We start from the raw sequence: 12,562 nt of genomic DNA, 5'->3' as shown, positions 1-12,562 counted from the left end.
TGTTCGTGGTACGGTTTATGACTGCATAATTAACCGTATCGACTGTGGTAAGTGTTCCTGTGTGCCATAAATCTCGCAGCCATGTGAGTGTCTTTCAGTACATTCAGTAAGCACTATCATACAGCAGGTTAATCTTTGCAAAGGACGTATGAATCAAGCCACATACAAGGTTATCCTGGAAAAACAATTGATTCCTTGTGCTCAGGCAATGTTCCCGAACTCTGCGACACAGCTAGGTCAATCAATGGATGAAGGACCACCACATCAAATCCCTGTCATGGCCAGTCCAATATCCAAACCTGAACCCCATTGAAAACCTCTGGAATGTAATTAAGAGGAAGATGGATAGTCACAACCATCAGGAGTGGCATAAGGTCACCCAAAAGCATTGTGAAAGACTGGTGGAAAGCATGACAAAACGCATAAAAGCTGTGATTAAAAATCATGGTTATTCCACAAAATATTGGTTCCTGAACTCTACCTGGGTTAAAACATTAGTATTGTTGTTTCTAAATGATTATGAACTTGTTTTCTTAGCATTTTTGAGGTCTGCAAGCACAGCATTGTTTTGTTATTTTGACCTTTTCTCATTTTCTGAAAATAAATTTAGTGCTTGGAAATTCGAAGACATGTTGTCTGTAATTTATAGAATAAAAGAGCAATTTACATTTTATTCAAAAATATATCTATAAAGAGAAAAATCAGGCAAACTGAAAATTTTGCAGTGGTCTCTTAATTTTCTATGTACAGAAACCTCTCGGCCGTCACTGTCAGGGCTCCTCACTAACACAGTACGATATGCTGCCACCAGTTCCTCGTTCGATATAAGCCCTGTCCGACAGCAGGCTTATATCGCCTCTGAAACCAACCCGGGTAGCGTATAATAACCAACTGAGCGTGTGGACTTGGTAATTCGTGGAATCAAGATAAAAGAGCAGCCAAAGATTAATTTTATATTTAATTGCCGAAAGGCACACTAGAAATATACAGGTGTATATTTACAAGAACACATATGTAAGTATACAGTCAAGAGTGTAGTACAAGGGTAGGGTATAGATAGGTTTCAATTACCGTGTTATGTAGCATATGACCACAGGGAGGAGCTGATGGATCATAGGTCCAAATCTTTGTTGTGAGATTCTCTGGCTGCATCATCTTAAGTCCAAAATGAGGAGCTGCCTATTAATCCCTAGTCTGCTCCCTCCCACATGCTGTGCCAAACCCCTGGACTGTGCAGTCTCTCTCCTCCCATATCTGAGTACGTGGTTTTCTGGCCAGAACCGTGGATGTCCATAACTTTCAGCCCGAATCTCTAAATGGAACGGCGGCAGTGCCAATGGGTTTTGCTGGACTTTGTCTGCGCAGGGAGACCAAATACGGCTACTGTGTTTAATTCCTGGTAGCTATGCTTTATAACTCAATAACTCATGGTTCTATAGTCTGCTGCTTGGGATGGACTTGTGGGGAAAGAGATGCAGATTACGATTATGTGCTCAGCTAGGCTCAGGGATATTGCATTCTTTTATTATAGGTCATTTTCTAGATTCAATATCTCACTGGTTAGCCTTGGATCTGTTGTGCCACAATTGCAGCCTGAGTTAAACAAAGGAAGCCAGTTCTGCACAAGACTTCACACCCCTGTGATAATTGCTGGGGATGCAGGGTCTGTGCCCTTTGCCCCCCCCTTCCCTGTAGAGAGCTTCAAAGGCTTGTTTGCTTTGGCTAATTAACCCCTTAATCCTATATGACGTACTATCCCGTCAAGGTGACCTGGGACTTAATTACCAGTGACGGGATAGTACGTCATATGCGATCGGCCGCGCTCTCGGGGGGAGCGCGGCCGGGTGTCAGCTGACTATCGCAGCTGACATCCGGCACTATGTGCCAGGAGCGGTCACGGACCGCCCCCGGCACATTAACCCCCCGGCACACTGCGATCAAACATGATCGCAGTGTGCCGGCGGTATAGGGAAGCCTCGCGCAGGGAGGGGGCTCCCTGCGGGTTTCCCTGAGATGATCGGTACAAGGCAATGTACTCACCTTGTATCGAGCGTCTCCTCCCTGCAGGCCCCGGATCCAAAATGGCCGCGGGGCTGCTTCCGGGTCCTGCAGGGATTGCTTCCGGGTCCAGAGCAGGCACTGGTAAGCCTGCACGGCTGTATGTCAGATCGCTGATCTGACAGAGTGCTGTGCAAACTGTCAGATCAGCGATCTGTGATGTCCCCCCCCCCCCCCGGGACAAAGTAAAAAAGTAAAAAAAAAAAAAATTCCACATGTGTAAAAAAAAAAAAAAAAACTAATTCCAAAATAAAGAAAAAAAATATACCGTATATATTATTCTCATAAATACTTTTAATCTAAATAAAAAAAACAAAACAATAAAAGTACACATATTTAGTATCGCCGCGTCCGTAACGACCCAACCTATAAAACTGTCCCACTAGTTAACCCCTTCAGTGAACATCGTAAGAAAAAAAAAAAACGAGCCAAAAAACAACGCTTTATTATCATAACGCCGAACAAAATGTGGAATAACAGGCGATCAAAAAGACGGATATAAATAACCATGGTACCGCTGAAAACATCATCTTGTCCTGCAAAAAACGAGCCACCAAACAGCATCATAAGCAAAAAAATAAAAGTTATAGTCCTCAGAATAAAGCGATAACAAAAAATTTTTTTTTCTCTATAAAATAGCTTTTATCGTATAAAAGCGCCAAAGCATAAAAAAATGATATAAATGAGAGATCGCTGTAACCGTACTGACCCGAAGAATAAAACTGCTTTATCAATTTTACCAAACGTGGTCCGGAATAAACGCCTCCCCCAAAAGAAATTCATGAATAGCTGGTTTTCGGTCATTCTGCCTCACAAAAATCGGAATAAAAAGTGATCAAAAACTGTCACGTGTCCGAAAATGTTACCAATAAAAACGTCAACTCGTCCCGCAAAAAAATGAAACCTCACATGACTCTGTGGACTAAAATATGGAAAAATTATAGGTCTCAAAATGTGGAGACGCAAAAACTTTTTTGCTATAAAAAGCATCTTTTAGTGTGTGACAGCTGTCAATCATAAAAATCCGATATAAAAAACGCTATAAAAGTAAATCAAACCCCCCTCCATCACCCCCTTAGTTAGGGAAAAATAATAAAATTAAAAAAATGTATTTATTTCCATTTTCCCGTTAGGGTTAGGACTACGGTTAGGGCTAGGGTTAGGTTTGGGGCTAGGGTTGGAGCTAAAGTTAGGGTTAGGGTTGGGGCTAAAGTTAGGGTTGGGGCTAAAGTTAGGGTTAGGGTTGGGGCTAAAGTTTGGGTTAGGGTTTGGATTACATTTACGGTTGGGATTAGAGTTAGGGGTGTGTCAGGGTTAGGGGTGTGGTTAGGGTTATCGTTGGGATTAGGGTTAGGGGTGTGTTTGGATTAGGGTTTCAGGTAGAATTGGGGAGTTTACACTGTTCAGGCACATCAGGGGCTTTCCAAACGCGACATGGCGTCCGATCTCAATTCCAGCCAATTCTGCGTTGAAAAAGTAAAACAGTGCTCCTTCCCTTACGAGCTCTCCCGTGCGCCCAAACAGGGGTTTACCCCAACATATGGGGTATCCGCGTACTCGGGACAAATTGGACAACAAATTTTGGGGTCCAAGTTCTCTTGTTATCCTTGGGAAAATAAAAATTTGGGGGGCTAAAAATCATTTTTGAGGGAAAAAAAAGGATTTTTTATTTTCACGGCTCTGCGTTGTAAACTGTAGTGAAACACTTGGGGGTTCAAAGTTCTCACAACACATCTAGATAAGTTCCTTGGGAGTTCTAGTTTCCAATATGGGGTCACTTGTGGGCGGTTTGTACTGTTTGGGTACATCAGGGGCTCTGCAAATGCAACGTGACGCCTGCAGACCAATCCATCTAAGTCTGCATTCCAAATGGCGCTCCTTCCCTTCCGAGCTCTGCCATGCGCCCAAACAGTGGTTCCCCCCCACATATGGGGTATCAGCGTACTCAGGACAAATTGTACAACAACTTTTGGGGTCCAATTTATCCTGCTTCCCTTGTGAAAATACAAAACTGGGGGCTAAAAAATCATTTTTGTGAAAAAAATAATTTTTATTTTCATGGCTCTGCGTTATAAACTGTAGTGAAACACTTGGGGGTTCAAAGCTCTCAAAACACATCTAGATAAGTTCCTTAGGGGGTCTACTTTCCAAAATGGTGTCACTTGGGGGGGGTTTCAATGTTTAGGCACATCAGGGGCTCTCCAAACGCGATATGGCGTCCCATCTCAATTCCAATCAATTTTGCATTGAAAAGTCAAACGGCGCTCCTTCCCTTCCGAGCTCTGCCATGAGCCCAAACAGTCGTTTACCCCCACATATGGGGTATCAGCGTTCTCAGGACAAATTGTACAACAACTTTTGGGGTCCAATTTCTTCTCTTACCCTTGGGAAAATAAAAAAAATGGGGGCGAAAAGATCATTTTTGTGAAAAAATATGATTTTTTATTTTTACAGCTCTGCATTATAAACTTCTGTGAAGTACTTGTTGTGTCAAAGTGCTCACCACACATCTAGATAAGTTCCTTAGGGGGTCTACTTTCCAAAATGGTGTCACTTGGGGGGGGGGTTTAATGTTTAGGCACATCAGGGGCTCTCCAAACGCAACATGGCGTCCCATCTCAATTCCAGTCAATTTTGCATTGAAAAGTCAAATGGCGCTCCTTTCCTTACGAGCTCTGCCATGCGCCCAAACAGTGGTTTACCCCCACATATGGGGTATCAGCGTACTCAGGACAAATTGTACAACAACTTTTGGGGTCCATTTTCTCCTTTTACCCTTGGTAAAATAAAACAAATTGGAGCTGAAATAAATTGTGTGTGAAAAAAAGTTAAATATTCATTTTTATTTAAACATTCCAAAAATTCCTGTGAAACACCTGAAGGGTTAATAAACTTCTTGAATGTGGTTTTGAGCACCTTAAGGGGTGCAGTTTTCAGAATAGTGTCACACTTGGGTATTTTCTATCATATACACCCCTCAAAATGACTTCAAATGAGATGTGGTCCCTAAAATAAAAAAAAATGGTGTTGTAAAAATGAGAATTTTCTGGTCAACTTTTAACCCTTATAACCCCAAACAAAAAAAAATGTTGGTTCCAAAATTGTGCTGATGTAAAGTAGACATGTGGGAAATGTTACTTATTAAGTTTTTTGCGCGACATATCTCTGTGATTTAAGGGCATAAAAATTCAAAGTTGGAAAATTGCGAAATTTTCAAAATTTTCGCCAAATTTCCGTTTTTTTCACAAATAAACGCAAGTTATATCGAATAAATTTTACCACTATCATGAAGTACAATATCTCATGAGAAAACAATGTCAGAATCGCCAAGATCCGTTGAAGCGTTCCAGAGTTCTAACCTCATAAAGGAACAGTGGTCAAAATTGTAAAAATTGGCCCAGTCATTAACGTGCAAACCACCCTCGGGGCTTAAGGGGTTAAAGAAAAACATTGGTCTTGGGGAATCCCAAGGCTGGGGCTGATTTTGGGGGGCAAGTATTTTCGGGCCAAAATTAATCTGACAGGCATTCCATCAGATATCAAAATGATTTCATTTTCCCATATGTCGCAGTCCCCATAAGGTGTATCAGGCTTTCGAGCAAGTAAAGAACTCGTGCCTTTGTTTTCAGTCTGGAGGGCGATTGTTTATTTTTAATTATTTTACTTATATAGCGCCATTAATTTTACAGCGCTTTACAAATATTATCATCACTGTCCCCGTTGGGACTTACTATCGAAATATCCCTATCAGTATGTCTTTGGCATGTGGGAGGAAATCTGAGAACTCTGAGGAAATCAACGCAAACCCAGGGAGAGCATACAAACTCTTTGTAGATGTCCTAGGTGAGATTTGAACCCAGGACGCCAGTGCTATAAGGCTGCAGTGCTAACTACTGAGCCACCATGCTGCTCATGTTCTTTTGATGTTGTGAAATAAGATGAGCAGTATTTACCAAGCCAGGCATGTTAGACAGAACAGACACCTGCCCAAATAGTTAGATGGCTCATACTCCTTTGCAAAAAAAAATCAAATTGCACATGTTAATCTGAGTTCCTGCTCATCTGCAAAGCACAGCTGCTGCAATTGTCCTCATATATTGGACAAGACTCGCCAATGCAAGTCAATGGGTGTGATTAAAAAAAAAAAAGAAATCACATGGCCTTCGGACCATGAGAGTGCCGTCTGATTTTTGCACAGCCATACCCTTGAAAACTCCACATTTTATCTACCACACAGAGTAAAATCACAGCATGACTCGACAGAATAGATGGAATAGAAATATATATCGTATTTTTCGGACTACAAGTCATATCGGACCATAAGACGCACCTAGGCTTTAGAGAAGGAAACTAGAAAAAAAATTGAAGCAAAAAAATGTGGTCAATTCTGTACTAATAGCCCCTATTCTGGTTTATATACAGTGCCTTGCGAAAGTATTCGGCTCCCTTGCACTTTTCAACCTTTTCCCACATATCATGCTTCAAACATACAGATACCAAATGTAAATTTTTGATGAATAATCAACAAGAAGTGGAACACAATTGTGAAGTTGAACAAAAGTTATTGGTTATTTTAAATTTTTGTGGAAATTCAAAAACTGAAAAGTGGGGCGTGCAATATTATTCGGCCCCTTTACTTTCAGTGCAGCAAACTCACTCCAGAAGTTCATTGTGGAACTCTGAATGATCCAATATTGTCCTAAATTCCTAATGATGATAAATATCCACCTGTGTGTAATCAAGTCTCCGTATAAATGCACCTGCTCTGTGATAGTCTCAGGGTTCTGTTTGAAACACAGAGAGCATCATGAAGACCAAGGAACAAAACAGGCAGGTCCGTGATATTGTTGTGGAGAAGTTTAAAGCTGGTTTTGGATACAAAATGATTTTCAAAACTTTAAACATCCCAAGGAGCACTGTTTAAGCGATCATATTGAAATGGAAGGAGTATCATACCACTGCAAATCTACCAAGACCCGGTCGTCCCTCTAAACTTTCATTTCAGACAAGGAGAAGACTGATCAGAGATGCAGCCAAGAGGCCCGTGATCACTCTGGATGAACTGCAGAGATCTACAGCTGGGGTGGGACAGTCTGTCCATATGACAACAATAAGCCGTACACTGGACAAATCTGGCCTTTATGGAACAGTGGCAAGAAGAAAGCCATTTCTCAAAGATATCCATAAAAAGTGTTGTTTAAAGTTTGCAACAAGCCACCTGGGAGACACACCAAACATTTGGAAGAAGGTGCTCTGGTTAGATGAAACCAAAATCGAACTTTTTGGCAACAATGCCAAACTATATGTTTGGCGTAAAGGCAACACAGCTCATCATCCTGAACACACCATCCCCACTGTCAAACATGGTGGTAGCAGCATCATGGTTTGGGCTTGCTTTTCTTCAGCAGGGACAGGGAAGATGGTTAAAATTGATGGGAAGATGGTTGGATCCAAATACAGGACCATTCTTGAAGAAAACCTGTTGGAGTCTGCAAAAGACCTGAGACTGGGACGGAGATTTGTCTTCCAACAAGACAATGATCCCAAACATAAAGCAAAATGTACAATGGAATGGTTCACAAACGTATCCAGGTGTTAGAATGGCCAAGTCAAAGTCCAGACCTCAATCCAATCGAGAATCTGTGGAAAGAGCTGAAAACTGCTGTTCACAAACGATCTCCTTCAAACCTCACTGAGCCCGAGCTGTTTGCCAAGGAAGAATGGGCAAGAAATCAGTCTCTCGATGTACAAAACTGATAGAGACATACCCCAAGCGACTTGCAGCTGTAATCGCAGCAAAAGGTGGCGCAACAAAGCATTAAGTTAAAGGGGCCGAATAATATTGCACTCCCCACTTTTCAGTTTTTGAATTTCCACAAAAATTTAAAATAACCAAAAATTTAGATTTGGTACCTTTATGTTTGAAGCATGATATGTTGGAAAAGGTTGAAAAGTTCAAGGGAGCCGAATACTTTTGCAAGGCACTGTTTCTCCCCAATCCAGGTATGCATGGCCCTCTCATCCCCATCCTGGTATGCATGGCATTCTCATCCCCATCCCCTGGTATGCATGGCCCTCTCATCCCCATTCTAGTATGCATGGCCTCCTCATCCCCAACCTGGTATTCATGGCCCACTCATCCCCATCCTGGTATGCATGGGCCACTCATCCCCATCCTGGTCTGCATGGCCCCCTCATCCCCATCCTGGTATGCATGGCCTCCTCTTCCCCAGCTTGGTAGGCAGGACCCCCTCATCCCCAGCCTAGTAGGCAGGACCCTCTCATTCCCAGCCTGGTAGGCAGGACCTTCTCATCCCCAGCCAGTTAAGCAGGACCCCCTCATCCCCAGCCTGGTAGGCAGGACCCTCTCCTCCCCATCCTGGTATGCATGGGTCCCTCATCCCCATCCTGGTCTGCATGGCCCCCTTATCCCCATCCTGCTATCCATGGCCCCCTTATCCCCATCCTGGTCTGCATACCCCCCTTATCCCCATCCTGGTATGCATGGCCTCCTCATCCCCATCCTGGTATGTATGGCCCCCTCTTCCCCATCTTGGTATGCATGGGCCCCTCATCCCCAGCCTGGTAGGCAGGACCCCCTCATCCCCAGCCTGGTAGGCAGGACCCCCTCATCCCCAGCCTGGTAGGCAGGACCCCCTCATCCCCAGCCTGGTAGGCAGGACCCCCTCATCCCCAGCCTGGTAGGCAGGGACCCCCTCATCCCCAGCCTGGTAGGCAGGACCCCCTCATTCCCAGCCTGGTAGGCAGGACCTCCTGATTCCCAGCCTGGTAGGCAGGACCTCCTGATTCCCAGCCTGGTAGGCAGTACCTCCTGATTCCCAGCCTGGTAGGCAGGACCTCCTGATTCCCAGCCGGGTAGGCAGGACCTCCTGATCCCCAGCCTGGTAGGCAGGACCTCCTGATCCTCAGCCTGGTAGGCAGTGCCTCCTCATCCCCAGCCTGTTAGGCAGGGTCTCCTCATCCCTAGCCTGTTAGGCAGGGTCTCCTCATCCCTAACCTGGTAGGCAGGGCCTCCTCATTGCCTAGCCTGGTAGGCAGGACCCCCTCATTCCCAGCCTGGTAGGCAGGACCCCCTCATCCCCAGCCTGGTAGGCAGGACCCCCTCATCCCCAGCCAGTTAAGCAGGGCCTCCTCATCCCCAGCCTGGTAGGCAGGACTCCCTCATCCCTAGCTTGGTAGGCAGGGCCCCCTCATCCCTAGCCTGTTAGGCAGGGCCTCCTCATCCTTAGCCTGTTAGGCAGGGCCTCCTCATCCCTAGCCTGTTAGGCAGGGCCTCCTCATCCCTAGCCTGTTAGGCAGGGCCTCCTCATCCCTAGCCTGTTAGGCAGGGCCTCCTCATCCCTAGCCTGTTAGGCAGGGCCTCCTCATCCCTAGCCTGTTAGGCAGGGCCTCCTCATCCCTAGCCTGTTAGGCAGGGCCTCCTCATCCCTAGCCTGTTAGGCAGAGTCTCCTTGGCTGCGTCTGATGAACAATAGCTGACTAGAGTTGGAGTTGAACGGAACAGGCACATGGTTCCAATAAACTGTATGGGTCAGAGTGTTATTTTTATAAACCACATATGAATGTGAAAAATAGATGTTTGAATGTAGGCCCATAAGTTAATTTTTTAATGTTTCATTATTCAGTTTTGTTACTTAAATTACAAAATTAAGTACGTTTTTGTTTTTCCCCAGGCATTGCGTGTGATGGCTAAAATAATGCGAGAATGTTGGTATGCCAATGGAGCTGCAAGGCTCACTGCTTTACGAATCAAGAAAACTTTGTCACAACTCAGCCAGCAAGAGGGCATAAAAATGTAATCCATCATGCTGGTCTAAAATGCACCATTTGTTTATTTACCTGATTTGCCTGATCTGAAGAAATGGTGTTCTACCTCCCCGAGGACACAGTCTAACAATGCTGCCTTTCTGAAATGTCATAGGATACACCTGTGGCCCATTGCATACATACAAGACCTCTCCCTTTATATTGTATGCTTTGATTGCCATCTTCCCAGGACATTTTGTAAATGTATATTTAGGAATATTTTTAATGGTACAATTGAAGATGCAGGTTTTACCCTTCTTTTCCTATTTAAGTCCCTCAGCTTACCCCCATAGACCTTCCTTCAATGTTTGGACATTTTGGGAATGCCAGGAATCTTGTTTGAATTTTTACTATTACTTGTTCAATTTAGCTTTCCTTCTAGTATGTTTATTAGACGTTTAGAAGCCTTTTAAAATATTGTTGCTAAAAAATACCTCAAGATGATATGGGGATATTATGCAAGTCAGTTTTTATACAGTACTATACAACATGCCTTCAAAAATTAATTGTATTACCGGTAAGTGCCACGCACAACATATATGTGTATATCTTATTGTTTGCTTGTTGTTTTATCTTTTGTTTTGTTTTAACCACAAAACCTAAGATGTCATGCAACAATATGCTTTGCGTTCTATGCAAAGAAGTCAATGCTGGTTTGGGGGGAAAAAAATAGAAACCAAATAATTTTTGGTAGAAGATAGTCAGCATTATTTGTGTTTTCTTTTTTTTTCTTTTTTTTTTTAAGCTATGTCAATCCTATTTTAAACTTTGAAGAGTTTGGAATTTACTCCTTCTCTACTGTATTTAAAGCTGCAAGACTATTAGCGAAGACAAAAGAGCACCACGCAGTCATAGAATACAAACATAGAAAAACACTTTATTGGATAAAATTATACATATAACAACCAGAAAATTAGTGTTAGAAAGGGCCAGAAGATGACAAAATGCCAGCAGCAACATGCGAACAGAAGACCAGCCCAAGGTACGGTGGTCCCCAGCTGCAGAGAAGTTAAGGTGTACTAAAGAAAAAATGGTATGTAGTGCAATATACAAAAGCACAACCACAAAGGACGCTAGAATTTCATCAAGATTACATATAAAAGATACTATTAGCGAATAAGTCTTCTAATACTCTGCGCTAGTAATATAACTTGTAGGAAAAAAGAAGCGCAGATAGTGTCTTGAAAAGAATAAGTCAAGGGTTTTATGTTCATAAAATCCATTTTCTTTTAATCCATAGCTTCAAATAACATTAAAACAATTAAGTCATAGTCCATACATTAAAAACATACGCGTTTCAATGCAAAAACATGCGTCTTAATAGTGTCTTATCTCACAATTTATGGAAGATTTACCAGTAAAATTAACTGCTCACCTGATGTAAAATATTCACAAGCATATATTACCGGCTGCCGCAGATCCACCGGTCGACATTCGACCGTACTTAAATCGCTGAATAGGAGGATTTGTTGGTTATGATATTTCGGAGTGCATATGACTCCTTTCTCAGGAAATACCACAAGTCCTGTGGTATTTCCTGAGGAAGGAGTCATGTGCACTCAAAAACACGTAGAATAAACCACTGTTCAATTATACATTTGGTCTGATTTGGATTAGTTGGCAGCGCGGATCATAACCCACAAATCCTCCTATTCCACGAATACTCTGCACTGTGCATTTACGCAGAGCACAAGAGATCCAGACAGGTTTTTCAGTACCTCAAGGTTAACACTAAACATATATATTTAAATTAATGAATTAATAAGAGTAAGTTGGGGAAAAAAGATTTAATACCCTAAGTATGTTAGAGAGCCAAACAACTTTAATACACCATAAATAAGCTTTATTTTTGTAAAGCCTGGAAGCTTATGTAATTTATTATGAGCATTAGATTCTGCTGTTTTGTATTCTTTGTCACTCACTAAGGCCGGTTTCACACGTCCAGATAATAAGAGTTATCTGTGTCCGTGCGCTCACGTGGCACATCAGTGTGGCACACGTGCGGCATCCACGTGCCGCCTGAGGACCACACGGACCGTGCAGGAGACACAGCGCTACACTAAGCGCTGTCCCCCCTGTGTGTAGTGCTGAAGGCGGCATTCATCTCTTCTCCCCTGCAGGAGAGAAGAGATGAAAGATCAAGTTTTTGTCCTTTTTTGTGAAAAATAAAGTTTGCTGGTGAGCTCCCGCCTCCCATCCCCAGTGCGCCGCCCAGCCGCTCGCATAGAAATACTCACCCAGCTCCCGCGATGTCTCCTCTCAGCTCCGGGAGCCTGTCCTGTGTGAGCGGTCACGTGGGACCGCTCATTACAGTGAGGAATATGCCCATATTCCTCACTGTAATGAGTGGTACCATGTGACTGCTCACACAGGACAGGCTGCCGGCGCTGAGAGGAGACATCGCGGGAGCTGGGTGAGTATTTCTCTGTAAGCGGCCGGGGGGGCGCACTGGGGATGGGAGGCGGGTGGTCACCAGCAAACTTTTATTTTTCACAAAAAAGAACAAAAACTTGATCTTTCATCTCTTCTCTCCTGCGGGGGAGAAGAGATGACAGCCGCCTTCAGAACCATATGCAGGGGGGACAGCGCTTACTGGAGCGCTGTCTCTCCTGCGGGCGGTACGTGCACACGGAGGAGAGTGCACACTGTTCTCTGTGTGTACGTGTGCGGGGACGTA

General features: G+C 43.7%; 1 protein-coding gene across 1 annotated transcript in view; it reads left to right on the top strand.

The window, feature by feature from the left end:
* The window catches only part of TGFBR1 (transforming growth factor beta receptor 1), a 185,423-nt gene extending 174,971 nt beyond the window's left edge, over positions 1-10,452 (top strand). The window contains exon 9 of the mRNA XM_077269426.1: positions 9,753-10,452. Within this exon, the coding sequence (XP_077125541.1) occupies positions 9,753-9,878 (126 nt within the window). The 3' untranslated portion in view covers positions 9,879-10,452. The remainder of the gene's footprint in view (positions 1-9,752) is intronic.
* The last annotated feature ends 2,110 nt before the right edge of the window (positions 10,453-12,562 follow it).

The sequence above is a fragment of the Ranitomeya variabilis genome, chromosome 6 (genome assembly GCF_051348905.1).
Source record: "Ranitomeya variabilis isolate aRanVar5 chromosome 6, aRanVar5.hap1, whole genome shotgun sequence".
Classification (NCBI taxonomy): Eukaryota; Metazoa; Chordata; class Amphibia; order Anura; family Dendrobatidae; genus Ranitomeya; species Ranitomeya variabilis.
The sequence above is the reverse complement of the archived record's forward strand: the minus strand, read 5'-3'. Positions and strand labels throughout refer to the sequence as shown.